Source organism: Genypterus blacodes, unplaced genomic scaffold (assembly GCF_046128005.1).
Source record: "Genypterus blacodes isolate CSIRO-AG114 ecotype Tasmania unplaced genomic scaffold, CSIRO-AGI_Gbla_v1 ptg000136l_1, whole genome shotgun sequence".
Lineage (NCBI taxonomy): Eukaryota > Metazoa > Chordata > Actinopteri > Ophidiiformes > Ophidiidae > Genypterus > Genypterus blacodes.
In genome coordinates, this window is record NW_027466938.1 from 484,801 (window position 1) to 510,780 (window position 25,980).

The 25,980-nt window shown below is 45.0% G+C and overlaps 3 protein-coding genes and 4 long non-coding RNA genes across 7 annotated transcripts; 3 read left to right on the plus strand and 4 right to left on the minus strand.

Moving 5' to 3' along the window:
• Nucleotides 1–1,626: 1,626 nt before the first annotated feature.
• On the minus strand, nt 1,627–6,272 carry LOC143011548 (uncharacterized). The gene is made up of 2 exons (XR_012964928.1): nt 6,139–6,272; nt 1,627–2,008 (listed from the first exon to the last, which is right to left on the minus strand). It is a non-coding gene; the product is annotated as an uncharacterized LOC143011548 (long non-coding RNA).
• Nucleotides 1,886–8,192, plus strand: LOC143011535 (NXPE family member 3-like). The gene is made up of 6 exons (XM_076164443.1): nt 1,886–2,014; nt 2,318–2,752; nt 3,437–3,732; nt 5,146–5,216; nt 5,627–5,830; nt 5,971–8,192. Exons 1-6 carry the CDS (start codon nt 1,916–1,918, stop codon nt 6,525–6,527), a joined length of 1,662 nt encoding a protein of 553 aa, XP_076020558.1. The 5' UTR covers nt 1,886–1,915; the 3' UTR covers nt 6,528–8,192.
• Nucleotides 8,087–12,732, minus strand: LOC143011544 (uncharacterized). The gene is made up of 2 exons (XR_012964924.1): nt 12,599–12,732; nt 8,087–8,468 (listed from the first exon to the last, which is right to left on the minus strand). It is a non-coding gene; the product is annotated as an uncharacterized LOC143011544 (long non-coding RNA).
• Nucleotides 8,376–13,002, plus strand: LOC143011536 (NXPE family member 3-like). The gene is made up of 6 exons (XM_076164444.1): nt 8,376–8,474; nt 8,778–9,212; nt 9,897–10,192; nt 11,606–11,676; nt 12,087–12,290; nt 12,431–13,002. The coding sequence occupies exons 1-6, from the start codon at nt 8,376–8,378 to the stop codon at nt 12,985–12,987; spliced, it is 1,662 nt and encodes a 553-aa protein (XP_076020559.1). The 3' UTR covers nt 12,988–13,002.
• Nucleotides 13,003–14,538: 1,536 nt separating this feature from the next.
• Nucleotides 14,539–19,204, minus strand: LOC143011545 (uncharacterized). The gene is made up of 2 exons (XR_012964925.1): nt 19,051–19,204; nt 14,539–14,920 (listed from the first exon to the last, which is right to left on the minus strand). It is a non-coding gene; the product is annotated as an uncharacterized LOC143011545 (long non-coding RNA).
• A 1,801-nt stretch (nt 19,205–21,005) lies between these two features.
• LOC143011542 (uncharacterized) lies at nt 21,006–25,651 on the minus strand. Its single transcript, XR_012964923.1, has 2 exons — nt 25,518–25,651; nt 21,006–21,387 (listed from the first exon to the last, which is right to left on the minus strand). It is a non-coding gene; the product is annotated as an uncharacterized LOC143011542 (long non-coding RNA).
• Nucleotides 21,295–25,921, plus strand: LOC143011532 (NXPE family member 3-like). Its single transcript, XM_076164438.1, has 6 exons — nt 21,295–21,393; nt 21,697–22,131; nt 22,816–23,111; nt 24,525–24,595; nt 25,006–25,209; nt 25,350–25,921. Exons 1-6 carry the CDS (start codon nt 21,295–21,297, stop codon nt 25,904–25,906), a joined length of 1,662 nt encoding a protein of 553 aa, XP_076020553.1. The 3' UTR covers nt 25,907–25,921.
• The last annotated feature ends 59 nt before the right edge of the window (nt 25,922–25,980 follow it).

Genomic DNA, 25,980 nt, shown 5'->3' on the forward strand with positions numbered 1-25,980 from the left:
GGATTCCGCAAACAAAAACAAATACTTCCCTTTTACGTTACCGTGCAAGGGCGTGAAACCATTCCATTTAAACCAAGCAAATGTGACGCTTCTGGTTGGCCAACCCACTCCGGCTGGGACATCGCGGAGCGAGCGCGCAGCGCATCTCAAGCCGCATGGTGCGTAAATGTAGGTTGCGATCCCCAGTGTGCCGCTTTGGTTGCTGTGAAATTGTAACGGGGTTATTCAAACTGAGGGAGAACGGATAGGAGGGAGGGCGAAAGTGCGTGTGTGCATGTGTGCGCTGACCAGAGTCATTGTCGGGGCCGCGCTGGCACAGTGCCGCTCCGTCACATTGATTATTATTACAAACTATCTCAAACGATTTGCTCACTCACTGCTGTGAGTTAAGTGATTTTGTTCATTTAAGTTAATTGTATTGTTTTGTGGACAGTGGTAACCCATGCAAAAAAGTTATGGTCATTAAGCAGGAGACTCAAAGTCAAATTGGTAAAGGGCCTGTTGCCAGGACAGAAGACTCACCTTAGACATTACATTACATTACGATCATTTGGCAGACGCTTTTATCCAAAGCGACTTACATTACATTACATTACCACCCTTCGCAGAGGGGGGAGCAATTGAGGGTTCGGTGCCTTGCTCAGGGGCACCTCGGCAGGGGCTGGAACCGGCGACCCTCCGGTTCCCAAGCGGAAGCACTACCCACTGAGCCACTGCCTCCCTAACACCTTAGATAAAATAAGATAAGCTAAGCTAAGATCATCCTTTATTCGTGCCACAACGGGGAGGCAGTGGCTCAGTGGGTAGTGCTTCCGCTTGGGAACCGGAGGGTCGCCGGTTCGAGCCCCTGCCGAGGTGCCCCTGAGCAAGGCACCGAACCCTAAAATTGCTCCCCCCTCTGCGAAGGGTGGTAATGTAATGTAATGTAAGTCGCTTTAGATAAAAGCGTCTGCCAAATGATCGTAATGTAATATAATGTAACAACGGGGAACTTCACATTTTTACAGCGGCAAAGTGCAAAGCAATAAAGATAAAAATAAGAGGCTAACAAAAGTAAAGAGCCAAAGAAAAATACAACTAAGTACATTTACCAGCACCAGTCTTTCAGAGTGTTGAGTTCTAGCACTAGCTGCCAATGTTAAATCAGTAACATTGGCTTTTTGTTGACATGGATTGGCAACATTTGTACAGATAAGTATGGCCTTAGGCAAATAAATGAGGCGTCCAGATTACACACTCCATGTATTTGTATTCTTATCCATTGTTTGTTTTTATAGGCGCCGCTTCACAGTTTGCGCTGATCAGCGTCGTTAGATTGGCTAGCCGTTAGTTTAGCGTTACAAGCCCAGTTGTGAGGGATTTAACTAATTATTATTATTCTTAACAACGCAGGAGAATGAGCGATAGGGGGGCGATGCTTATCTACAGAGGGGAGGGGCCTCCTCAGGAAGTAGAGTGGACTTTGTCCCTTCTTGTAAACAGCCTCAGCGTTCTTAGACCAGTCCAGTTTGTTGTCCAAATGGACTCCCAGGTATTTGTATACCTGCACACAGGTTCAACTAAACTCAGTCCACAGTCACCCCATTGATGGACACAGGTGTGGGGGGTGCCTTTTTCTTGCGGAGGTCAACCACCAGCTCCTTAGTTTTGTCAGTATTGAGCTGCAGGTGATTCAGCTCACACCACTTGACGAAGGAGTCCACCAAGCCTCTGTACTCCTCATCCTTCCCCTCGGTGATGCAGCCTACTATGTTCTCAGAGTCATCTGAGAACTTCTGGAGACGAGGAGACGAGGGGGCGGTGACCCATGCCAGTGACTTGTACAGTGGGGTTGTTTCTATGTTGTGGGCTGACCCTTTTTCCTGTTCACAGTGTCTGTGTGTCACTGCAACGTTACAACACAGAGGAATGAACCATGAAGGCCAAAGCTTGTAAAAGGAGTCACATCTTCATCTTCATCTGCCTGGCTACGATTGCCCTGCTCTTCAAGATGTGGAGATATTCCAGCCTGGAGGTAAGGTTCAAACAGAATTCACCCTTTTACAAATTCAGTATATGCAGGTAAAAACATTCCTTCCTACATAAAATGTTGACGACCTCCAAGCTGCCATGACCACACAAACATCTACATGTACACTCTGGAAAAAACAATGGTGTAAACTGTTGTAACACAAGGCTGGTTCATTATACATCATGTCTATCCAGTCACCAAACTCCAAGTCAAGTCATTTATTTGTATACTATAGCCCAATATCACGTACAACGTCTCAAAGGGCTTTACAGTCACCATCACCACACCTCTCCCTGCTTGTTTCAGCTTGTCTTCAAGCCAACTGTAGTTCTCCATGGAGCTTCCACTGTGCCGCACCAGCAGCACACCACCATCTGCAGGCACAGGCATCTGTCGCCTGAGGAGGCTCAGGAGCAACACCATCTGCTTCACACCATTGTTTGGCCTGAAACGCCACACTCTTCCACTCCTGTTAATCAAACCAGCGACCCGGCCCACAGCACTTTCACCATCCTTCCAAAGCCGGGAGGGGGACAGTGGCATGTGGGTGATCACCTGGAGGCTCTGATCCAAGTATGTGACTTTCAGGGACATCCCAAGAACTCTGGAGGAGATGTTTTAGTTTCCCGGCTACACAACCCAGATCTTCATGCAGGAGTGGCGGGGCGAGTCGTTGACCACCTCAACGGTTCCTACTCTGCTGTTTTCCCGTTACTGTGGGAGGGACTTGCACAGGTTGAGGTAAATCTGTGTATTTGAACCGTTTGTGTGTCAGTGTTGGCTACAGCGGTTGGATGTTGCTGCATTACATAAACCTTAAAAGTCAGAAGTCAGAGCTGGGAACGATGTCACACCTGAGTTGACCGTAATCCTGTACAAGTCCAAAAACCAATAAGGGCGCGTCGATGAAAACCTGCAGATTAGTCATTTTTAGCAATTGTTATCAACACCAGTGAATAACAATGCATTACGCAATGTTTTGTCCATACAAACACCTCAGCAACATGTCCACAGATAAAAGTGTGATATTACTGTGTGTACCACGCTTTAATCAGGCACACAACACAGAGGTGCTAATAGACAGGATAATAAACTAAAGCTTTCACACTGTCGATGCACTGAGCAGCCATCTTGGGTTTTGGGGTTTTTGACTCTTTGAGTTGGAAATCTGACGTTCCAGTTGAAGTTTCAAATTGGGAAGTTGGAAGGCATCTTTACTTTATTGATCAGACAGATTTTCAAAACAGATTTCCATTTTACTGCAACATGTAAATGAGGCCTATCGCTGACGGTTAGATGCTGTTACAGTGTATTCAGGCTGTTATTGTACCTAGAGTCTTGCTAAATTTAGTTTTTCCATAAATGGACTAGCAGAAGACTAAAAACTTGAGTATCCTTGAGTAAACTCAGAAAAATGCCTTCCAGGTGACGCTGGTTCACTCCAGTGAGGCTGTCACGGTGCTGAGCAGGCTCACCAGAGAACAGCCAGACAGGATTTCTTACCAAAGTCTTTATCGCTCCGGCTCTGTTTCTGAAACCTCCGCCTGCAACATCTGCCTGCCGCCAACTGAGAAGGAGCTGTGCAACTACACAGACCTCCACACGGGGGATCCATGGTTCTGCGTTAAGCCAAGCCGCCTCGGCTGCGATGACAGGGTCAACCATGCCAGTGGAGGAGTTAAGTCTAACATCACCGAACATGAGGAGAAGCTCTTTCGCAGGTAAGAAGAAGAAACACAAGTCAAAGCCCTGCCCCATTTTCAGGTTTAATTTGGTTCCCCTCACCTTCTGCTCTCTGTGGAGTTTCCTCCTGCATTTCCTGCCTCAAATAAATGAGCCATACGCATTAATGTACAAACTTAGAACTGCAGTTGTTGATTCCTTTTATATTTTAGGTAGATAATTATTTTAACAGACAAACCTTCTGCCTCATCTTGCTCGATTGACCACTAAGATCAACCACCCAAGAGGAACTACATTGTCTTTCCCAAGCCAGTGGAGCAGAAGCGTGTTTTGTTGAAGGAGCATTGCAGTTTCCTTTCCTTTCCTTGTCTCTAAGAGTCCCTAACTTGGCTTTTGTCTCTATGTCCCTCCCACTTGACATCCTCACCACCCTCATTGGAAATGGAATGATTTTTTGATGACAGCTGCAAAAATGGATTACTAAATCTGCATACTTCATGATTATGGACCAGATTAATTACCACATCAGGCAAGGATTGAGAAGGAAGGAGATGAGGTCATGGGGATTTCCCACAAATCCACAAATGCTGTCTCGCTCAGACTCACAAATGTAAAGTATATGTTAGATGTCCACTCATTTAAATAAGACTATAAATTCATATGGTAGAGCGATCCTCTGAACCCTGGAGCTCAGGGGTCTCCAACACGTGGCTGCCCCGTGTCTGTGCGGTTTGACAACACAACATCACTTGGTAAACCTGTTTGAATTCAAATTCAAACACATCCTGCCCCCTTCTGTCACAAAATGATTATATGTTGTATCAGCTGTCAGTCAAAGAAATGACGCTGCTGTCATGTTTGGTAACATCAGTGACATCGTGACATTAGGCCATGTTAGCAGGCTAGCAAGCGCACGTCGCATCTGACAATGACCGCAGCAAATAGCCCCAATAAAAGGCAATAAATCAACTATTTTCATAAGGAATTACATTTTTTTTTCACAAATTTGAATGACAAGTGTGTGTGTGTCTCATTTGCGGTGCGAGCGCGTCTGTCGAGCGCCACTTCATCACAGTCCACAGCAACTTTTCACAGGACTTTCCGTTTGCTAGCAGGCTAACAACAGAGAAGCTAAAGGAGCTCCGTAAGGGTGAACTGAAGTGGATTCACTCCAGCAGACACCACACACTCTCTGTCATCTCACTAACATCAGATCAGACTAAATGCATGTGAAGCACAGATGAGATGGGAACTACAGGGAATTCCCAGAATTCCAGGGAATGTGAAGGGACGTTGTGACAGAAAATGTGAAATATATAAGCAAAATAGTCAAATAAGTAATCACATTGTTTTGTTTTAATAATTGCCCTTTTCCACTTCTTTTAAATCATCCAGATGTTTCTGCTCCTCTTCCTGGAATTTGAGATATTTCTGTATTTACTTTTCTTTAGTGGTGTCAACATGAAAGTTTCCATCGGTGCTTCTGGATCTGACGGCGTCACCGTGCAGCCTAAAGACAACGGTAAAGCTAACTTTAACATGAACTAACTTCAATAAACTTCACTAAAGAAAATACACCCAGACATTTGTCCATGTGCTGTTTTATCCTTAATACACATAATGTGTGTATATGAGCAACAACCACAAACCACTGTGACAGAGGGCACTGACACAATCCACACATACTATGTTGATCTGTTCTTACAATGTAAAAAGTCTCCAGTCTACAGGCTCTGCTCCTGCCTGTGGTTAGGGTTCCAGTTCCAGTTCCAATTGGCGATTATTCTAGTCAAAATAATGATTATTGGCCTTAAGCTACTGTTTAACTTCATCACTTCTTAGTCACAAAGTCAGAGCCAAGAAACAGAAGTGTAACATAAAAGAAATATGTGTTGTCCATGCTACAGATGTTTGATTTTTCCTTCCTCTCAGGTCAACCAGAGGTGAAGAACATAGTGAACCCTAAGCCCTCTGGATATTACTACCAGGGAGTGTGGCGTGCACTAGAGGGCGCTAGAGTTCATCAGTTCCAGAATGCCTCTGATGTCACTCAATGTCTGAGAGGCAAGGCGCTCCACCTGCTTGGAGATTCCACCATCAGGCAGTGGTTTGAACACCTCAACTCAGCACTACCAGGTGGATGATTGACAGGAATGTTTTTGTTTTTCTCCCCACATGTGACTCAGATATTCACTGTTTTACTCCTCATCCCTGTTGGCATTCACATTGGCTGTCATAGCTTCACAAATGCAGTTCTGACATCTTTTCTGTGTTAGATCTTAAGGAAATTGACCCGCAGAGCAACAGGCAAGTTGGGCCTTTTATGTCTGTGGACATCACAAATAACATTGTGGTGAAGTTCAGCTGCCATGCTCCTCCTATCTTTTTTGGCAACGTCCATGCCAGCGAGGTGCGTTACATTGCCAACCAACTGGACGGCCTACCTGGGGGAGCCAACACCATTGTGGTCGTCGGGATCTTGGCTCATTTCGACCCTTTTCCCATGGAGATCTACATCCAGCGTCTTCTGGGCATCCGCAAAGCAGTTGTGCGACTGCTGAAGAGGGCTCCTGACACGCTGGTCGTCCTCAAAACAGCAAACCTTAAAGCAAACGTTTGGATTGTTACGACGCTGACAAACAGTGACTGGTACTCCATGCAGCATGACAAGCTACTCAGAGCAGTGTTCAAAGGAATCAACGTTAAGCTGGTGGATGCCTGGGACATGACTCTAGCACACTACTTACCACACGACCTTCATCCACAACCCCCTATTTTAAAGAATATGATTGATGTTCTCCTGTCCTACATATGTGGCCAAAGGAGCGGCTAGGTGTGTAGGTGGTACGTGTTTTTTCTCTTTCTGGAACAAACTCCCAGAAAACTGCAGTTAAGCTGCAACTCTCACATCTTTAAATCAAGTCTGAAGACTTTTCTATTTGCCGCTGCCTTCAATTAAACAAAATCATCTTTTCACTGCACTATAACCTACTGTAACATCACAAACAAAACTGCAAACTATGAAGGATTCTGGAGTGAGGGGAGAGCCGTCCTGTCTACATCTTCTTTGTTTTATTCCTAAGTAATTTCCCTTCACCTATAACGCACAGGAAACTCACCAGACACTGCTCTTCATCCAGTCAGTCTCTCTCTCTCTCTCTCTCTCTCTCTCTCTCTCCCACCCTCTGCTTGGGGACCAGAGGGTGGCCGGTTCGAGTCCCCTTGTGGACCAAGAAGTGTCAATTGGCAGCTGGCAGCCAAAGAGTTGCCAGTTTGCCTCCAGGGATGCTGCTTGGGCGCCCTTGGGCACCCGACCCCAACCTGCTCCACGGCGCTGGCTGCTGGCTGCGTGTCGTAGCGCCGAAACTTTCAAATGTGTGTGATTTGCATTGGTGTGGAACTTGCATTGTGCCAAACCTAGATGTTTGTATGTTTAAAAAAAACTGCATGAAAATGTAAAAAGCCTGTATTGGAAGACGAATTTCTCAATCTTTGAGACAATAAAGGTGTTGTTTCTTTCTTTCTTTCTTTCTTTCTTTCTTTCTTTCTTTCTTTCTTTCTATAGAGTGGACTTCTGAGCATGGAAGAGAACTTGACAGACTGTTTGACATAATGAACTAATCGTACTCTCCTCTCCAATCTTTGACCTGCATACTGATGCATGGGAGCACGACCTCAGGCCGTTCTCTACCAACAGTAGAGCAGAAAGCTAGCAGCTATTAGAAGTAAAAAAACATGACTATAAGAATTTAAATCGCTGTACTTAACAGTAACAAAAGCTAGAATGTGTGTGCCAGAAGAAAAAGAGCAAACTAAAATGTGTGTGTGTGAGCTAGGAAAAGAGGAGGTAAAGGTGGCTATGAGAAAAGCCATACATGTTGAGTTCTAGCACTAGCTGCCAATGTTAAATCAGTAACATTGGCTTTTTGTTGACATGGATTGGCAACATTTGTACAGATAAGTATGGCCTTAGGCAAATAAATGAGGCGTCCAGATTACACACTCCATGTATTTGTATTCTTATCCATTGTTTGTTTTTATAGGCGCCGCTTCACAGTTTGCGCTGATCAGCGTCGTTAGCTTGGCTAGCCGTTAGTTTAGCGTTACAAGCCCAGTTGTGAGGGATTTAACTAATTATTATTATTCTTAACAACGCAGGAGAATGAGCGATAGGGGGGCGATGCTTATCTACAGAGGGGAGGGGCCTCCTCAGGAAGTAGAGTGGACTTTGTCCCTTCTTGTAAACAGCCTCAGCGTTCTTAGACCAGTCCAGTTTGTTGTCCAAATGGACTCCCAGGTATTTGTATACCTGCACACAGGTTCAACTAAACTCAGTCCACAGTCACCCCATTGATGGACACAGGTGTGGGGGGTGCCTTTTTCTTGCGGAGGTCAACCACCAGCTCCTTAGTTTTGTCAGTATTGAGCTGCAGGTGATTCAGCTCACACCACTTGACGAAGGAGTCCACCAAGCCTCTGTACTCCTCATCCTTCCCCTCGGTGATGCAGCCTACTATGTTCTCAGAGTCATCTGAGAACTTCTGGAGACGAGGAGACGAGGGGGCGGTGACCCATGCCAGTGACTTGTACAGTGGGGTTGTTTCTATGTTGTGGGCTGACCCTTTTTCCTGTTCACAGTGTCTGTGTGTCACTGCAACGTTACAACACAGAGGAATGAACCATGAAGGCCAAAGCTTGTAAAAGGAGTCACATCTTCATCTTCATCTCCCTGGCTACGATTGCCCTGCTCTTCATGATGTGGAGATATTCCAGCCTGGAGGTAAGGTTCAAACAGAATTCATCCTTTTACAAATTCAGTATATGCAGGTAAAAACATTCCTTCCTACATAAAATGTTGACGACCTCCAAGCTGCCATGACCACACAAACATCTACATGTACACTCTTGAAAAACCAATGGTGTAAACTGTTGTAACACAAGGCTGGTTCATTATACATCATGTCTATCCAGTCACCAAACTCCAAGTCAAGTCATTTATTTGTATACTATAGCCCAATATCACATACAACGTCTCAAAGGGCTTTACAGTCACCATCACCACACCTCTCCCTGCTTGTTTCAGCTTGTCTTCAAGCCAACTGTAGTTCTCCATGGAGCTTCCACTGTGCCGCACCAGCAGCACACCACCATCTGCAGGCACAGGCATCTGTCGCCTGAGGAGGCTCAGGAGCAACACCATCTGCTTCACACCATTGTTTGGCCTGAAACGCCACACTCTTCCACTCCTGTTAATCAAACCAGCGACCCGGCCCACAGCACTTTCACCATCCTTCCAAAGCCGGGAGGGGGACAGTGGCATGTGGGTGATCACCTGGAGGCTCTGATCCAAGTATGTGACTTTCAGGGACATCCCAAGAACTCTGGAGGAGATGTTTTAGTTTCCCGGCTACACAACCCAGATCTTCATGCAGGAGTGGCGGGGCGAGTCGTTGACCACCTCAACGGTTCCTACTCTGCTGTTTTCCCGTTACTGTGGGAGGGACTTGCACAGGTTGAGGTAAATCTGTGTATTTGAACCGTTTGTGTGTCAGTGTTGGCTACAGCGGTTGGATGTTGCTGCATTACATAAACCTTAAAAGTCAGAAGTCAGAGCTGGGAACGATGTCACACCTGAGTTGACCGTAATCCTGTACAAGTCCAAAAACCAATAAGGGCGCGTCGATGAAAACCTGCAGATTAGTCATTTTTAGCAATTGTTATCAACACCAGTGAATAACAATGCATTACGCAATGTTTTGTCCATACAAACACCTCAGCAACATGTCCACAGATAAAAGTGTGATATTACTGTGTGTACCACGCTTTAATCAGGCACACAACACAGAGGTGCTAATAGACAGGATAATAAACTAAAGCTTTCACACTGTCGATGCACTGAGCAGCCATCTTGGGTTTTGGGGTTTTTGACTCTTTGAGTTGGAAATCTGACGTTCCAGTTGAAGTTTCAAATTGGGAAGTTGGAAGGCATCTTTACTTTATTGATCAGACAGATTTTCAAAACAGATTTCCATTTTACTGCAACATGTAAATGAGGCCTATCGCTGACGGTTAGATGCTGTTACAGTGTATTCAGGCTGTTATTGTACCTAGAGTCTTGCTAAATTTAGTTTTTCCATAAATGGACTAGCAGAAGACTAAAAACTTGAGTATCCTTGAGTAAACTCAGAAAAATGCCTTCCAGGTGACGCTGGTTCACTCCAGTGAGGCTGTCACGGTGCTGAGCAGGCTCACCAGAGAACAGCCAGACAGGATTTCTTACCAAAGTCTTTATCGCTCCGGCTCTGTTTCTGAAACCTCCGCCTGCAACATCTGCCTGCCGCCAACTGAGAAGGAGCTGTGCAACTACACAGACCTCCACACGGGGGATCCATGGTTCTGCGTTAAGCCAAGCCGCCTCGGCTGCGATGACAGGGTCAACCATGCCAGTGGAGGAGTTAAGTCTAACATCACCGAACATGAGGAGAAGCTCTTTCGCAGGTAAGAAGAAGAAACACAAGTCAAAGCCCTGCCCCATTTTCAGGTTTAATTTGGTTCCCCTCACCTTCTGCTCTCTGTGGAGTTTCCTCCTGCATTTCCTGCCTCAAATAAATGAGCCATACGCATTAATGTACAAACTTAGAACTGCAGTTGTTGATTCCTTTTATATTTTAGGTAGATAATTATTTTAACAGACAAACCTTCTGCCTCATCTTGCTCGATTGACCACTAAGATCAACCACCCAAGAGGAACTACATTGTCTTTCCCAAGCCAGTGGAGCAGAAGCGTGTTTTGTTGAAGGAGCATTGCAGTTTCCTTTCCTTTCCTTGTCTCTAAGAGTCCCTAACCTGGCTTTTGTCTCTATGTCCCTCCCACTTGACATCCTCACCACCCTCATTGGAAATGGAATGATTTTTTGATGACAGCTGCAAAAATGGATTACTAGATCTGCATACTTCATGATTATGGACCAGATTAATTACCACATCAGGCAAGGATTGAGAAGGAAGGAGATGAGGTCATGGGGATTTCCCACAAATCCACAAATGCTGTCTCGCTCAGACTCACAAATGTAAAGTATATGTTAGATGTCCACTCATTTAAATAAGACTATAAATTCATATGGTAGAGCGATCCTCTGAACCCTGGAGCTCAGGGGTCTCCAACACGTGGCTGCCCCGTGTCTGTGCGGTTTGACAACACAACATCACTTGGTAAACCTGTTTGAATTCAAATTCAAACACATCCTGCCCCCTTCTGTCACAAAATGATTATATGTTGTATCAGCTGTCAGTCAAAGAAATGACGCTGCTGTCATGTTTGGTAACATCAGTGACATCGTGACATTAGGCCATGTTAGCAGGCTAGCAAGCGCACGTCGCATCTGACAATGACCGCAGCAAATAGCCCCAATAAAAGGCAATAAATCAACTATTTTCATAAGGAATTACATTTTTTTTTCACAAATTTGAATGACAAGTGTGTGTGTGTCTCATTTGCGGTGCGAGCGCGTCTGTCGAGCGCCACTTCATCACAGTCCACAGCAACTTTTCACAGGACTTTCCGTTTGCTAGCAGGCTAACAACAGAGAAGCTAAAGGAGCTCCATAAGGGTGAACTGAAGTGGATTCACTCCAGCAGACACCACACACTCTCTGTCATCTCACTAACATCAGATCAGACTAAATGCATGTGAAGAACAGATGAGATGGGAACTACAGGGAATTCCCAGAATTCCAGGGAATGTGAAGGGACGTTGTGACAGAAAATGTGAAATATATAAGCAAAATAGTCAAATAAGTAATCACATTGTTTTGTTTTAATAATTGCCCTTTTCCACTGCTTTTAAATCATCCAGATGTTTCTGCTCCTCTTCCTGGAATTTGAGATATTTCTGTATTTACTTTTCTTTAGTGGTGTCAACATGAAAGTTTCCATCGGTGCTTCTGGATCTGACGGCGTCACCGTGCAGCCTAAAGACAACGGTAAAGCTAACTTTAACATGAACTAACTTCAATAAACTTCACTAAAGAAAATACACCCAGACATTTGTCCATGTGCTGTTTTATCCTAAATACACATAATGTGTGTATATGAGCAACAACCACAAACCACTGTGACAGAGGGCACTGACACAATCCACACATACTATGTTGATCTGTTCTTACAATGTAAAAAGTCTACAGTCTACAGGCTCTGCTCCTGCCTGTGGTTAGGGTTCCAGTTCCAGTTCCAATTGGCGATTATTCTAGTCAAAATAATGATTATTGGCCTTAAGCTACTGTTTAACTTCATCACTTCTTAGTCACAAAGTCAGAGCCAAGAAACAGAAGTGTAACATAAAAGAAATATGTGTTGTCCATGCTACAGATGTTTGATTTTTCCTTCCTCTCAGGTCAACCAGAGGTGAAGAACATAGTGAACCCTAAGCCCTCTGGATATTACTACCAGGGAGTGTGGCGTGCACTAGAGGGCGCTAGAGTTCATCAGTTCCAGAATGCCTCTGATGTCACTCAATGTCTGAGAGGCAAGGCGCTCCACCTGCTTGGAGATTCCACCATCAGGCAGTGGTTTGAACACCTCAACTCAGCACTACCAGGTGGATGATTGACAGGAATGTTTTTGTTTTTCTCCCCACATGTGACTCAGATATTCACTGTTTTACTCCTCATCCCTGTTGGCATTCACATTGGCTGTCATAGCTTCACAAATGCAGTTCTGACATCTTTTCTGTGTTAGATCTTAAGGAAATTGACCCGCAGAGCAACAGGCAAGTTGGGCCTTTTATGTCTGTGGACATCACAAATAACATTGTGGTGAAGTTCAGCTGCCATGCTCCTCCTATCTTTTTTGGCAACGTCCATGCCAGCGAGGTGCGTTACATTGCCAACCAACTGGACGGCCTACCTGGGGGAGCCAACACCATTGTGGTCGTCGGGATCTTGGCTCATTTCGACCCTTTTCCCATGGAGATCTACATCCAGCGTCTTCTGGGCATCCGCAAAGCAGTTGTGCGACTGCTGAAGAGGGCTCCTGACACGCTGGTCGTCCTCAAAACAGCAAACCTTAAAGCAAACGTTTGGATTGTTACGACGCTGACAAACAGTGACTGGTACTCCATGCAGCATGACAAGCTACTCAGAGCAGTGTTCAAAGGAATCAACGTTAAGCTGGTGGATGCCTGGGACATGACTCTAGCACACTACTTACCACACGACCTTCATCCACAACCCCCTATTTTAAAGAATATGATTGATGTTCTCCTGTCCTACATATGTGGCCAAAGGAGCGGCTAGGTGTGTAGGTGGTACGTGTTTTTTCTCTTTCTGGAACAAACTCCCAGAAAACTGCAGTTAAGCTGCAACTCTCACATCTTTAAATCAAGTCTGAAGACTTTTCTATTTGCCGCTGCCTTCAATTAAACAAAATCATCTTTTCACTGCACTATAACCTACTGTAACATCACAAACAAAACTGCAAACTATGAAGGATTCTGGAGTGAGGGGAGAGCCGTCCTGTCTACATCTTCTTTGTTTTATTCCTAAGTAATTTCCCTTCACCTATAACGCACAGGAAACTCACCAGACACTGCTCTTCATCCAGTCAGTCTCTCTCTCTCTCTCTCTCTCTCTCTCTCTCTCCCACCCTCTGCTTGGGGACCAGAGGGTGGCCGGTTCGAGTCCCCTTGTGGACCAAGAAGTGTCAATTGGCAGCTGGCAGCCAAAGAGTTGCCAGTTTGCCTCCAGGGATGCTGCTTGGGCGCCCTTGGGCACCCGACCCCAACCTGCTCCACGGCGCTGGCTGCTGGCTGCGTGTCGTAGCGCCGAAACTTTCAAATGTGTGTGATTTGCATTGGTGTGGAACTTGCATTGTGCCAAACCTAGATGTTTGTATGTTTAAAAAAAACTGCATGAAAATGTAAAAAGCCTGTATTGGAAGAGGAATTTCTCAATCTTTGAGACAATAAAGGTGTTGTTTCTTTCTTTCTTTCTTTCTTTCTTTCTTTCTTTCTTTCTATAGAGTGGACTTCTGAGCATGGAAGAGAACTTGACAGACTGTTTGACATAATGAACTAATCGTACTCTCCTCTCCAATCTTTGACCTGCATACTGATGCATGGGAGCACGACCTCAGGCCGTTCTCTACCAACAGTAGAGCAGAAAGCTAGCAGCTATTAGAAGTAAAAAAACATGACTATAAGAATTTAAATCGCTGTACTTAACAGTAACAAAAGCTAGAATGTGTGTGCCAGAAGAAAAAGAGCAAACTAAAATGTGTGTGTGTGAGCTAGGAAAAGAGGAGGTAAAGGTGGCTATGAGAAAAGCCATACATGTTGAGTTCTAGCACTAGCTGCCAATGTTAAATCAGTAACATTGGCTTTTTGTTGACATGGATTGGCAACATTTGTACAGATAAGTATGGCCTTAGGCAAATAAATGAGGCGTCCAGATTACACACTCCATGTATTTGTATTCTTATCCATTGTTTGTTTTTATAGGCGCCGCTTCACAGTTTGCGCTGATCAGCGTTGTTAGCTTGGCTAGCCGTTAGTTTAGCGTTACAAGCCCAGTTGTGAGGGATTTAACTAATTATTATTATTCTTAACAACGCAGGAGAATGAGCGATAGGGGGGCGATGCTTATCTACAGAGGGGAGGGGCCTCCTCAGGAAGTAGAGTGGACTTTGTCCCTTCTTGTAAACAGCCTCAGCGTTCTTAGACCAGTCCAGTTTGTTGTCCAAATGGACTCCCAGGTATTTGTATACCTGCACACAGGTTCAACTAAACTCAGTCCACAGTCACCCCATTGATGGACACAGGTGTGGGGGGTGCCTTTTTCTTGCGGAGGTCAACCACCAGCTCCTTAGTTTTGTCAGTATTGAGCTGCAGGTGATTCAGCTCACACCACTTGACGAAGGAGTCCACCAAGCCTCTGTACTCCTCATCCTTCCCCTCGGTGATGCAGCCTACTATGTTCTCAGAGTCATCTGAGAACTTCTGGAGACGAGGAGACGAGGGGGCGGTGACCCATGCCAGTGACTTGTACAGTGGGGTTGTTTCTATGTTGTGGGCTGACCCTTTTTCCTGTTCACAGTGTCTGTGTGTCACTGCAACGTTACAACACAGAGGAATGAACCATGAAGGCCAAAGCTTGTAAAAGGAGTCACATCTTCATCTTCATCTCCCTGGCTACGATTGCCCTGCTCTTCATGATGTGGAGATATTCCAGCCTGGAGGTAAGGTTCAAACAGAATTCATCCTTTTACAAATTCAGTATATGCAGGTAAAAACATTCCTTCCTACATAAAATGTTGACGACCTCCAAGCTGCCATGACCACACAAACATCTACATGTACACTCTGGAAAAACCAATGGTGTAAACTGTTGTAACACAAGGCTGGTTCATTATACATCATGTCTATCCAGTCACCAAACTCCAAGTCAAGTCATTTATTTGTATACTATAGCCCAATATCACATACAACGTCTCAAAGGGCTTTACAGTCACCATCACCACACCTCTCCCTGCTTGTTTCAGCTTGTCTTCAAGCCAACTGTAGTTCTCCATGGAGCTTCCACTGTGCCGCACCAGCAGCACACCACCATCTGCAGGCACAGGCATCTGTCGCCTGAGGAGGCTCAGGAGCAACACCATCTGCTTCACACCATTGTTTGGCCTGAAACGCCACACTCTTCCACTCCTGTTAATCAAACCAGCGACCCGGCCCACAGCACTTTCACCATCCTTCCAAAGCCGGGAGGGGGACAGTGGCATGTGGGTGATCACCTGGAGGCTCTGATCCAAGTATGTGACTTTCAGGGACATCCCAAGAACTCTGGAGGAGATGTTTTAGTTTCCCGGCTACACAACCCAGATCTTCATGCAGGAGTGGCGGGGCGAGTCGTTGACCACCTCAACGGTTCCTACTCTGCTGTTTTCCCGTTACTGTGGGAGGGACTTGCACAGGTTGAGATAAATCTGTGTATTTGAACCGTTTGTGTGTCAGTGTTGGCTACAGCGGTTGGATGTTGCTGCATTACATAAACCTTAAAAGTCAGAAGTCAGAGCTGGGAACGATGTCACACCTGAGTTGACCGTAATCCTGTACAAGTCCAAAAACCAATAAGGGCGCCTCGATGAAAACCTGCAGATTAGTCATTTTTAGCGATTGTTATCAACACCAGTGAATAACAATGCATTACGCAATGTTTTGTCCATACAAACACCTCAGCAACATGTCCACAGATAAAAGTGTGATATTACTGTGTGTACCACGCTTTAATCAGGCACACAACACAGAGGTGCTAATAGACAGGATAATAAACTAAAGCTTTCACACTGTCGATGCACTGAGCAGCCATCTTGGGTTTTGGGGTTTTTGACTCTTTGAGTTGGAAATCTGACGTTCCAGTTGAAGTTTCAAATTGGGAAGTTGGAAGGCATCTTTACTTTATTGATCAGACAGATTTTCAAAACAGATTTCCATTTTACTGCAACATGTAAATGAGGCCTATCGCTGACGGTTAGATGCTGTTACAGTGTATTCAGGCTGTTATTGTACCTAGAGTCTTGCTAAATTTAGTTTTTCCATAAATGGACTAGCAGAAGACTAAAAACTTGAGTATCCTTGAGTAAACTCAGAAAAATGCCTTCCAGGTGACGCTGGTTCACTCCAGTGAGGCTGTCACGGTGCTGAGCAGGCTCACCAGAGAACAGCCAGACAGGATTTCTTACCAAAGTCTTTATCGCTCCGGCTCTGTTTCTGAAACCTCCGCCTGCAACATCTGCCTGCCGCCAACTGAGAAGGAGCTGTGCAACTACACAGACCTCCACACGGGGGATCCATGGTTCTGCGTTAAGCCAAGCCGCCTCGGCTGCGATGACAGGGTCAACCATGCCAGTGGAGGAGTTAAGTCAAACATCACCGAACATGAGGAGAAGCTCTTTCGCAGGTAAGAAGAAGAAACACAAGTCAAAGCCCTGCCCCATTTTCAGGTTTAATTTGGTTCCCCTCACCTTCTGCTCTCTGTGGAGTTTCCTCCTGCATTTCCTGCCTCAAATAAATGAGCCATACGCATTAATGTACAAACTTAGAACTGCAGTTGTTGATTCCTTTTATATTTTAGGTAGATAATTATTTTAACAGACAAACCTTCTGCCTCATCTTGCTCGATTGACCACTAAGATCAACCACCCAAGAGGAACTACATTGTCTTTCCCAAGCCAGTGGAGCAGAAGCGTGTTTTGTTGAAGGAGCATTGCAGTTTCCTTTCCTTTCCTTGTCTCTAAGAGTCCCTAACTTGGCTTTTGTCTCTATGTCCCTCCCACTTGACATCCTCACCAGCCTCATTGGAAATGGAATGATTTTTTGATGACAGCTGCAAAAATGGATTACTAGATCTGCATACTTCATGATTATGGACCAGATTAATTACCACATCAGGCAAGGATTGAGAAGGAAGGAGATGAGGTCATGGGGATTTCCCACAAATCCACAAATGCTGTCTCGCTCAGACTCACAAATGTAAAGTATATGTTAGATGTCCACTCATTTAAATAAGACTATAAATTCATATGGTAGAGCGATCCTCTGAACCCTGGAGCTCAGGGGTCTCCAACACGTGGCTGCCCCGTGTCTGTGCGGTTTGACAACACAACATCACTTGGTAAACCTGTTTGAATTCAAATTCAAACACATCCTGCCCCCTTCTGTCACAAAATGATTATATGTTGTATCAGCTGTCAGTCAAAGAAATGACGCTGCTGTCATGTTTGGTAACATCAGTGACATCGTGACATTAGGCCATGTTAGCAGGCTAGCAAGCGCACGTCGCATCTGACAATGACCGCAGCAAATAGCCCCAATAAAAGGCAATAAATCAACTATTTTCATAAGGAATTACATTTTTTTTTCACAAATTTGAATGACAAGTGTGTGTGTGTCTCATTTGCGGTGCGAGCGTGTCTGTCGAGCGCCACTTCATCACAGTCCACAGCAACTTTTCACAGGACTTTCCGTTTGCTAGCAGGCTAACAACAGAGAAGCTAAAGGAGCTCCGTAAGGGTGAACTGAAGTGGATTCACTCCAGCAGACACCACACACTCTCTGTCATCTCACTAACATCAGATCAGACTAAATGCATGTGAAGCACAGATGAGATGGGAACTACAGGGAATTCCCAGAATTCCAGGGAATGTGAAGGGACGTTGTGACAGAAAATGTGAAATATATAAGCAAAATAGTCAAATAAGTAATCACATTGTTTTGTTTTAATAATTGCCCTTTTCCACTTCTTTTAAATCATCCAGATGTTTCTGCTCCTCTTCCTGGAATTTGAGATATTTCTGTATTTACTTTTCTTTAGTGGTGTCAACATGAAAGTTTCCATCGGTGCTTCTGGATCTGACGGCGTCACCGTGCAGCCTAAAGACAACGGTAAAGCTAACTTTAACATGAACTAACTTCAATAAACTTCACTAAAGAAAATACACCCAGACATTTGTCCATGTGCTGTTTTATCCTAAATACACATAATGTGTGTATATGAGCAACAACCACAAACCACTGTGACAGAGGGCACTGACACAATCCACACATACTATGTTGATCTGTTCTTACAATGTAAAAAGTCTACAGTCTACAGGCTCTGCTCCTGCCTGTGGTTAGGGTTCCAGTTCCAGTTCCAATTGGCGATTATTCTAGTCAAAATAATGATTATTGGCCTTAAGCTACTGTTTAACTTCATCACTTCTTAGTCACAAAGTCAGAGCCAAGAAACAGAAGTGTAACATAAAAGAAATATGTGTTGTCCATGCTACAGATGTTTGATTTTTCCTTCCTCTCAGGTCAACCAGAGGTGAAGAACATAGTGAACCCTAAGCCCTCTGGATATTACTACCAGGGAGTGTGGCGTGCACTAGAGGGCGCTAGAGTTCATCAGTTCCAGAATGCCTCTGATGTCACTCAATGTCTGAGAGGCAAGGCGCTCCACCTGCTTGGAGATTCCACCATCAGGCAGTGGTTTGAACACCTCAACTCAGCACTACCAGGTGGATGATTGACAGGAATGTTTTTGTTTTTCTCCCCACATGTGACTCAGATATTCACTGTTTTACTCCTCATCCCTGTTGGCATTCACATTGGCTGTCATAGCTTCACAAATGCAGTTCTGACATCTTTTCTGTGTTAGATCTTAAGGAAATTGACCCGCAGAGCAACAGGCAAGTTGGGCCTTTTATGTCTGTGGACATCACAAATAACATTGTGGTGAAGTTCAGCTGCCATGCTCCTCCTATCTTTTTTGGCAACGTCCATGCCAGCGAGGTGCGTTACATTGCCAACCAACTGGACGGCCTACCTGGGGGAGCCAACACCATTGTGGTCGTCGGGATCTTGGCTCATTTCGACCCTTTTCCCATGGAGATCTACATCCAGCGTCTTCTGGGCATCCGCAAAGCAGTTGTGCGACTGCTGAAGAGGGCTCCTGACACGCTGGTCGTCCTCAAAACAGCAAACCTTAAAGCAAACGTTTGGATTGTTACGACGCTGACAAACAGTGACTGGTACTCCATGCAGCATGACAAGCTACTCAGAGCAGTGTTCAAAGGAATCAACGTTAAGCTGGTGGATGCCTGGGACATGACTCTAGCACACTACTTACCACACGACCTTCATCCACAACCCCCTATTTTAAAGAATATGATTGATGTTCTCCTGTCCTACATATGTGGCCAAAGGAGCGGCTAGGTGTGTAGGTGGTACGTGTTTTTTCTCTTTCTGGAACAAACTCCCAGAAAACTGCAGGTAAGCTGCAACTCTCACATCTTTAAATCAAGTCTGAAGACTTTTCTATTTGCCGCTGCCTTCAATTAAACAAAATCATCTTTTCACTGCACTATAACCTACTGTAACATCACAAACAAAACTGCAAACTATGAAGGATTCTGGAGTGAGGGGAGAGCCGTCCTGTCTACATCTTCTTTGTTTTATTCCTAAGTAATTTCCCTTCACCTATAACGCACAGGAAACTCACCAGACACTGCTCTTCATCCAGTCAGTCTCTCTCTCTCTCTCTCTCTCTCTCTCTCTCTCCCACCCTCTGCTTGGGGACCAGAGGGTGGCCGGTTCGAGTCCCCTTGTGGACCAAGAAGTGTCAATTGGCAGCTGGCAGCCAAAGAGTTGCCAGTTTGCCTCCAGGGATGCTGCTTGGGCGCCCTTGGGCACCCGACCCCAACCTGCTCCACGGCGCTGGCTGCTGGCTGCGTGTCGTAGCGCCGAAACTTTCAAATGTGTGTGATTTGCATTGGTGTGGAACTTGCATTGTGCCAAACCTAGATGTTTGTTTGTTAAAAAAAACTGCATGAAAATGTAAAAAGCCTGTATTGGAAGAGGAATTTCTCAATCTTTGAGACAATAAAGGTGTTGTTTCTTTCTTTCTTTCTTTCTTTCTTTCTTTCTTTCTTTCTTTCTTTCTTTCTTTCTATAGAGTGGACTTCTGAGCATGGAAGAGAACTTGACAGACTGTTTGACATAATGAACTAATCGTACTCTCCTCTCCAATCTTTGACCTGCATACTGATGCATGGGAGCACGACCTCAGGCCGTTCTCTACCAACAGTAGAGCAGAAAGCTAGCAGCTATTAGAAGTAAAAAAACATGACTATAAGAATTTAAATCGCTGTACTTAACAGTAACAAAAGCTAGAATGTGTGTGCCAGAAGAAAAAGAGCAAACTAAAATGTGTGTGTGTGAGCTAGGAAAAGAGGAGGTAAAGGTGGCTATGAGAAAAGCCATACATGTTGAGTTCTAGCACTAGCTGCCAATGTTAAATCAGTAACATTGGCTTTTTGTTGACATGGATTGGCAACATTTGTACAGATAAGTATGGCCTTAGGCAAATAAATGAGGCGTCCAGATTACACACTCCATGTATTTGTATTCTTATCCATTGTTTGTTTTTATAGGCGCCGCTTCACAGTTTGCGCTGATCAGCGTCGTTAGCTTGGCTAGCCGTTAGTTTAGCGTTACAAGCCCAGTTGTGAGGGATTTAACTAATTATTATTATTCTTAACAACGCAGGAGAATGAGCGATAGGGGGGCGATGCTTATCTACAGAGGGGAGGGGCCTCCTCAGGAAGTAGAGTGGACTTTGTCCCTTCTTGTAAACAGCCTCAGCGTTCTTAGACCAGTCCAGTTTGTTGTCCAAATGGACTCCCAGGTATTTGTATACCTGCACACAGGTTCAACTAAACTCAGTCCACAGTCACCCCATTGATGGACACAGGTGTGGGGGGTGCCTTTTTCTTGCGGAGGTCAACCACCAGCTCCTTAGTTTTGTCAGTATTGAGCTGCAGGTGATTCAGCTCACACCACTTGACGAAGGAGTCCACCAAGCCTCTGTACTCCTCATCCTTCCCCTCGGTGATGCAGCCTACTATGTTCTCAGAGTCATCTGAGAACTTCTGGAGACGAGGAGACGAGGGGGCGGTGACCCATGCCAGTGACTTGTACAGTGGGGTTGTTTCTATGTTGTGGGCTGACCCTTTTTCCTGTTCACAGTGTCTGTGTGTCACTGCAACGTTACAACACAGAGGAATGAACCATGAAGGCCAAAGCTTGTAAAAGGAGTCACATCTTCATCTTCATCTCCCTGGCTACGATTGCCCTGCTCTTCATGATGTGGAGATATTCCAGCCTGGAGGTAAGGTTCAAACAGAATTCATCCTTTTACAAATTCAGTATATGCAGGTAAAAACATTCCTTCCTACATAAAATGTTGACGACCTCCAAGCTGCCATGACCACACAAACATCTACATGTACACTCTTGAAAAACCAATGGTGTAAACTGTTGTAACACAAGGCTGGTTCATTATACATCATGTCTATCCAGTCACCAAACTCCAAGTCAAGTCATTTATTTGTATACTATAGCCCAATATCACATACAACGTCTCAAAGGGCTTTACAGTCACCATCACCACACCTCTCCCTGCTTGTTTCAGCTTGTCTTCAAGCCAACTGTAGTTCTCCATGGAGCTTCCACTGTGCCGCACCAGCAGCACACCACCATCTGCAGGCACAGGCATCTGTCGCCTGAGGAGGCTCAGGAGCAACACCATCTGCTTCACACCATTGTTTGGCCTGAAACGCCACACTCTTCCACTCCTGTTAATCAAACCAGCGACCCGGCCCACAGCACTTTCACCATCCTTCCAAAGCCGGGAGGGGGACAGTGGCATGTGGGTGATCACCTGGAGGCTCTGATCCAAGTATGTGACTTTCAGGGACATCCCAAGAACTCTGGAGGAGATGTTTTAGTTTCCCGGCTACACAACCCAGATCTTCATGCAGGAGTGGCGGGGCGAGTCGTTGACCACCTCAACGGTTCCTACTCTGCTGTTTTCCCGTTACTGTGGGAGGGACTTGCACAGGTTGAGGTAAATCTGTGTATTTGAACCGTTTGTGTGTCAGTGTTGGCTACAGCGGTTGGATGTTGCTGCATTACATAAACCTTAAAAGTCAGAAGTCAGAGCTGGGAACGATGTCACACCTGAGTTGACCGTAATCCTGTACAAGTCCAAAAACCAATAAGGGCGCCTCGATGAAAACCTGCAGATTAGTCATTTTTAGCGATTGTTATCAACACCAGTGAATAACAATGCATTACGCAATGTTTTGTCCATACAAACACCTCAGCAACATGTCCACAGATAAAAGTGTGATATTACTGTGTGTACCACGCTTTAATCAGGCACACAACACAGAGGTGCTAATAGACAGGATAATAAACTAAAGCTTTCACACTGTCGATGCACTGAGCAGCCATCTTGGGTTTTGGGGTTTTTGACTCTTTGAGTTGGAAATCTGACGTTCCAGTTGAAGTTTCAAATTGGGAAGTTGGAAGGCATCTTTACTTTATTGATCAGACAGATTTTCAAAACAGATTTCCATTTTACTGCAACATGTAAATGAGGCCTATCGCTGACGGTTAGATGCTGTTACAGTGTATTCAGGCTGTTATTGTACCTAGAGTCTTGCTAAATTTAGTTTTTCCATAAATGGACTAGCAGAAGACTAAAAACTTGAGTATCCTTGAGTAAACTCAGAAAAATGCCTTCCAGGTGACGCTGGTTCACTCCAGTGAGGCTGTCACGGTGCTGAGCAGGCTCACCAGAGAACAGCCAGACAGGATTTCTTACCAAAGTCTTTATCGCTCCGGCTCTGTTTCTGAAACCTCCGCCTGCAACATCTGCCTGCCGCCAACTGAGAAGGAGCTGTGCAACTACACAGACCTCCACACGGGGGATCCATGGTTCTGCGTTAAGCCAAGCCGCCTCGGCTGCGATGACAGGGTCAACCATGCCAGTGGAGGAGTTAAGTCTAACATCACCGAACATGAGGAGAAGCTCTTTCGCAGGTAAGAAGAAGAAACACAAGTCAAAGCCCTGCCCCATTTTCAGGTTTAATTTGGTTCCCCTCACCTTCTGCTCTCTGTGGAGTTTCCTCCTGCATTTCCTGCCTCAAATAAATGAGCCATACGCATTAATGTACAAACTTAGAACTGCAGTTGTTGATTCCTTTTATATTTTAGGTAGATAATTATTTTAACAGACAAACCTTCTGCCTCATCTTGCTCGATTGACCACTAAGATCAACCACCCAAGAGGAACTACATTGTCTTTCCCAAGCCAGTGGAGCAGAAGCGTGTTTTGTTGAAGGAGCATTGCAGTTTCCTTTCCTTTCCTTGTCTCTAAGAGTCCCTAACTTGGCTTTTGTCTCTATGTCCCTCCCACTTGACATCCTCACCACCCTCATTGGAAATGGAATGATTTTTTGATGACAGCTGCAAAAATGGATTACTAGATCTGCATACTTCATGATTATGGACCAGATTAATTACCACATCAGGCAAGGATTGAGAAGGAAGGAGATGAGGTCATGGGGATTTCCCACAAATCCACAAATGCTGTCTCGCTCAGACTCACAAATGTAAAGTATATGTTAGATGTCCACTCATTTAAATAAGACTATAAATTCATATGGTAGAGCGATCCTCTGAACCCTGGAGCTCAGGGGTCTCCAACACGTGGCTGCCCCGTGTCTGTGCGGTTTGACAACACAACATCACTTGGTAAACCTGTTTGAATTCAAATTCAAACACATCCTGCCCCCTTCTGTCACAAAATGATTATATGTTGTATCAGCTGTCAGTCAAAGAAATGACGCTGCTGTCATGTTTGGTAACATCAGTGACATCGTGACATTAGGCCATGTTAGCAGGCTAGCAAGCGCACGCCGGATCTGACAATGACCGCAGCAAATAGCCCAAATAAAAGGCAATAAATCAACTATTTTCATAAGGAATTACATTTTTTTTTCACAAATTTGAATGACAAGTGTGTGTGTGTCTCATTTGCGGTGCGAGCGCGTCTGTCGAGCGCCACTTCATCACAGTCCACAGCAACTTTTCACAGGACTTTCCGTTTGCTAGCAGGCTAACAACAGAGAAGCTAAAGGAGCTCCATAAGGGTGAACTGAAGTGGATTCACTCCAGCAGACACCACACACTCTCTGTCATCTCACTAACATCAGATCAGACTAAATGCATGTGAAGCACAGATGAGATGGGAACTACAGGGAATTCCCAGAATTCCAGGGAATGTGAAGGGACGTTGTGACAGAAAATGTGAAATATATAAGCAAAATAGTCAAATAAGTAATCACATTGTTTTGTTTTAATAATTGCCCTTTTCCACTTCTTTTAAATCATCCAGATGTTTCTGCTCCTCTTCCTGGAATTTGAGATATTTCTGTATTTACTTTTCTTTAGTGGTGTCAACATGAAAGTTTCCATCGGTGCTTCTGGATCTGACGGCGTCACCGTGCAGCCTAAAGACAACGGTAAAGCTAACTTTAACATGAACTAACTTCAATAAACTACACTAAAGAAAATACACCCAGACATTTGTCCATGTGCTGTTTTATCCTTAATACACATAATGTGTGTATATGAGCAACAACCACAAACCACTGTGACAGAGGGCACTGACACAATCCACACATACTATGTTGATCTGTTCTTACAATGTAAAAAGTCTCAAGTCTACAGGCTCTGCTCCTGCCTGTGGTTAGGGTTCCAGTTCCAGTTCCAATTGGCGATTATTCTAGTCAAAATAATGATTATTGGCCTTAAGCTACTGTTTAACTTCATCACTTCTTAGTCACAAAGTCAGAGCCAAGAAACAGAAGTGTAACATAAAAGAAATATGTGTTGTCCATGCTACAGATGTTTGATTTTTCCTTCCTCTCAGGTCAACCAGAGGTGAAGAACATAGTGAACCCTAAGCCCTCTGGATATTACTACCAGGGAGTGTGGCGTGCACTAGAGGGCGCTAGAGTTCATCAGTTCCAGAATGCCTCTGATGTCACTCAATGTCTGAGAGGCAAGGCGCTCCACCTGCTTGGAGATTCCACCATCAGGCAGTGGTTTGAACACCTCAACTCAGCACTACCAGGTGGATGATTGACAGGAATGTTTTTGTTTTTCTCCCCACATGTGACTCAGATATTCACTGTTTTACTCCTCATCCCTGTTGGCATTCACATTGGCTGTCATAGCTTCACAAATGCAGTTCTGACATCTTTTCTGTGTTAGATCTTAAGGAAATTGACCCGCAGAGCAACAGGCAAGTTGGGCCTTTTATGTCTGTGGACATCACAAATAACATTGTGGTGAAGTTCAGCTGCCATGCTCCTCCTATCTTTTTTGGCAACGTCCATGCCAGCGAGGTGCGTTACATTGCCAACCAACTGGACGGCCTACCTGGGGGAGCCAACACCATTGTGGTCGTCGGGATCTTGGCTCATTTCGACCCTTTTCCCATGGAGATCTACATCCAGCGTCTTCTGGGCATCCGCAAAGCAGTTGTGCGACTGCTGAAGAGGGCTCCTGACACGCTGGTCGTCCTCAAAACAGCAAACCTTAAAGCAAACGTTTGGATTGTTACGACGCTGACAAACAGTGACTGGTACTCCATGCAGCATGACAAGCTACTCAGAGCAGTGTTCAAAGGAATCAACGTTAAGCTGGTGGATGCCTGGGACATGACTCTAGCACACTACTTACCACACGACCTCCATCCACAACCCCCTATTTTAAAGAATATGATTGATGTTCTCCTGTCCTACATATGTGGCCAAAGGAGCAGCTAGGTGTGTAGGTGGTACGTGTTTTTTCTCTTTCTGGAACAAACTCCCAGAAAACTGCAGGTAAGCTGCAACTCTCA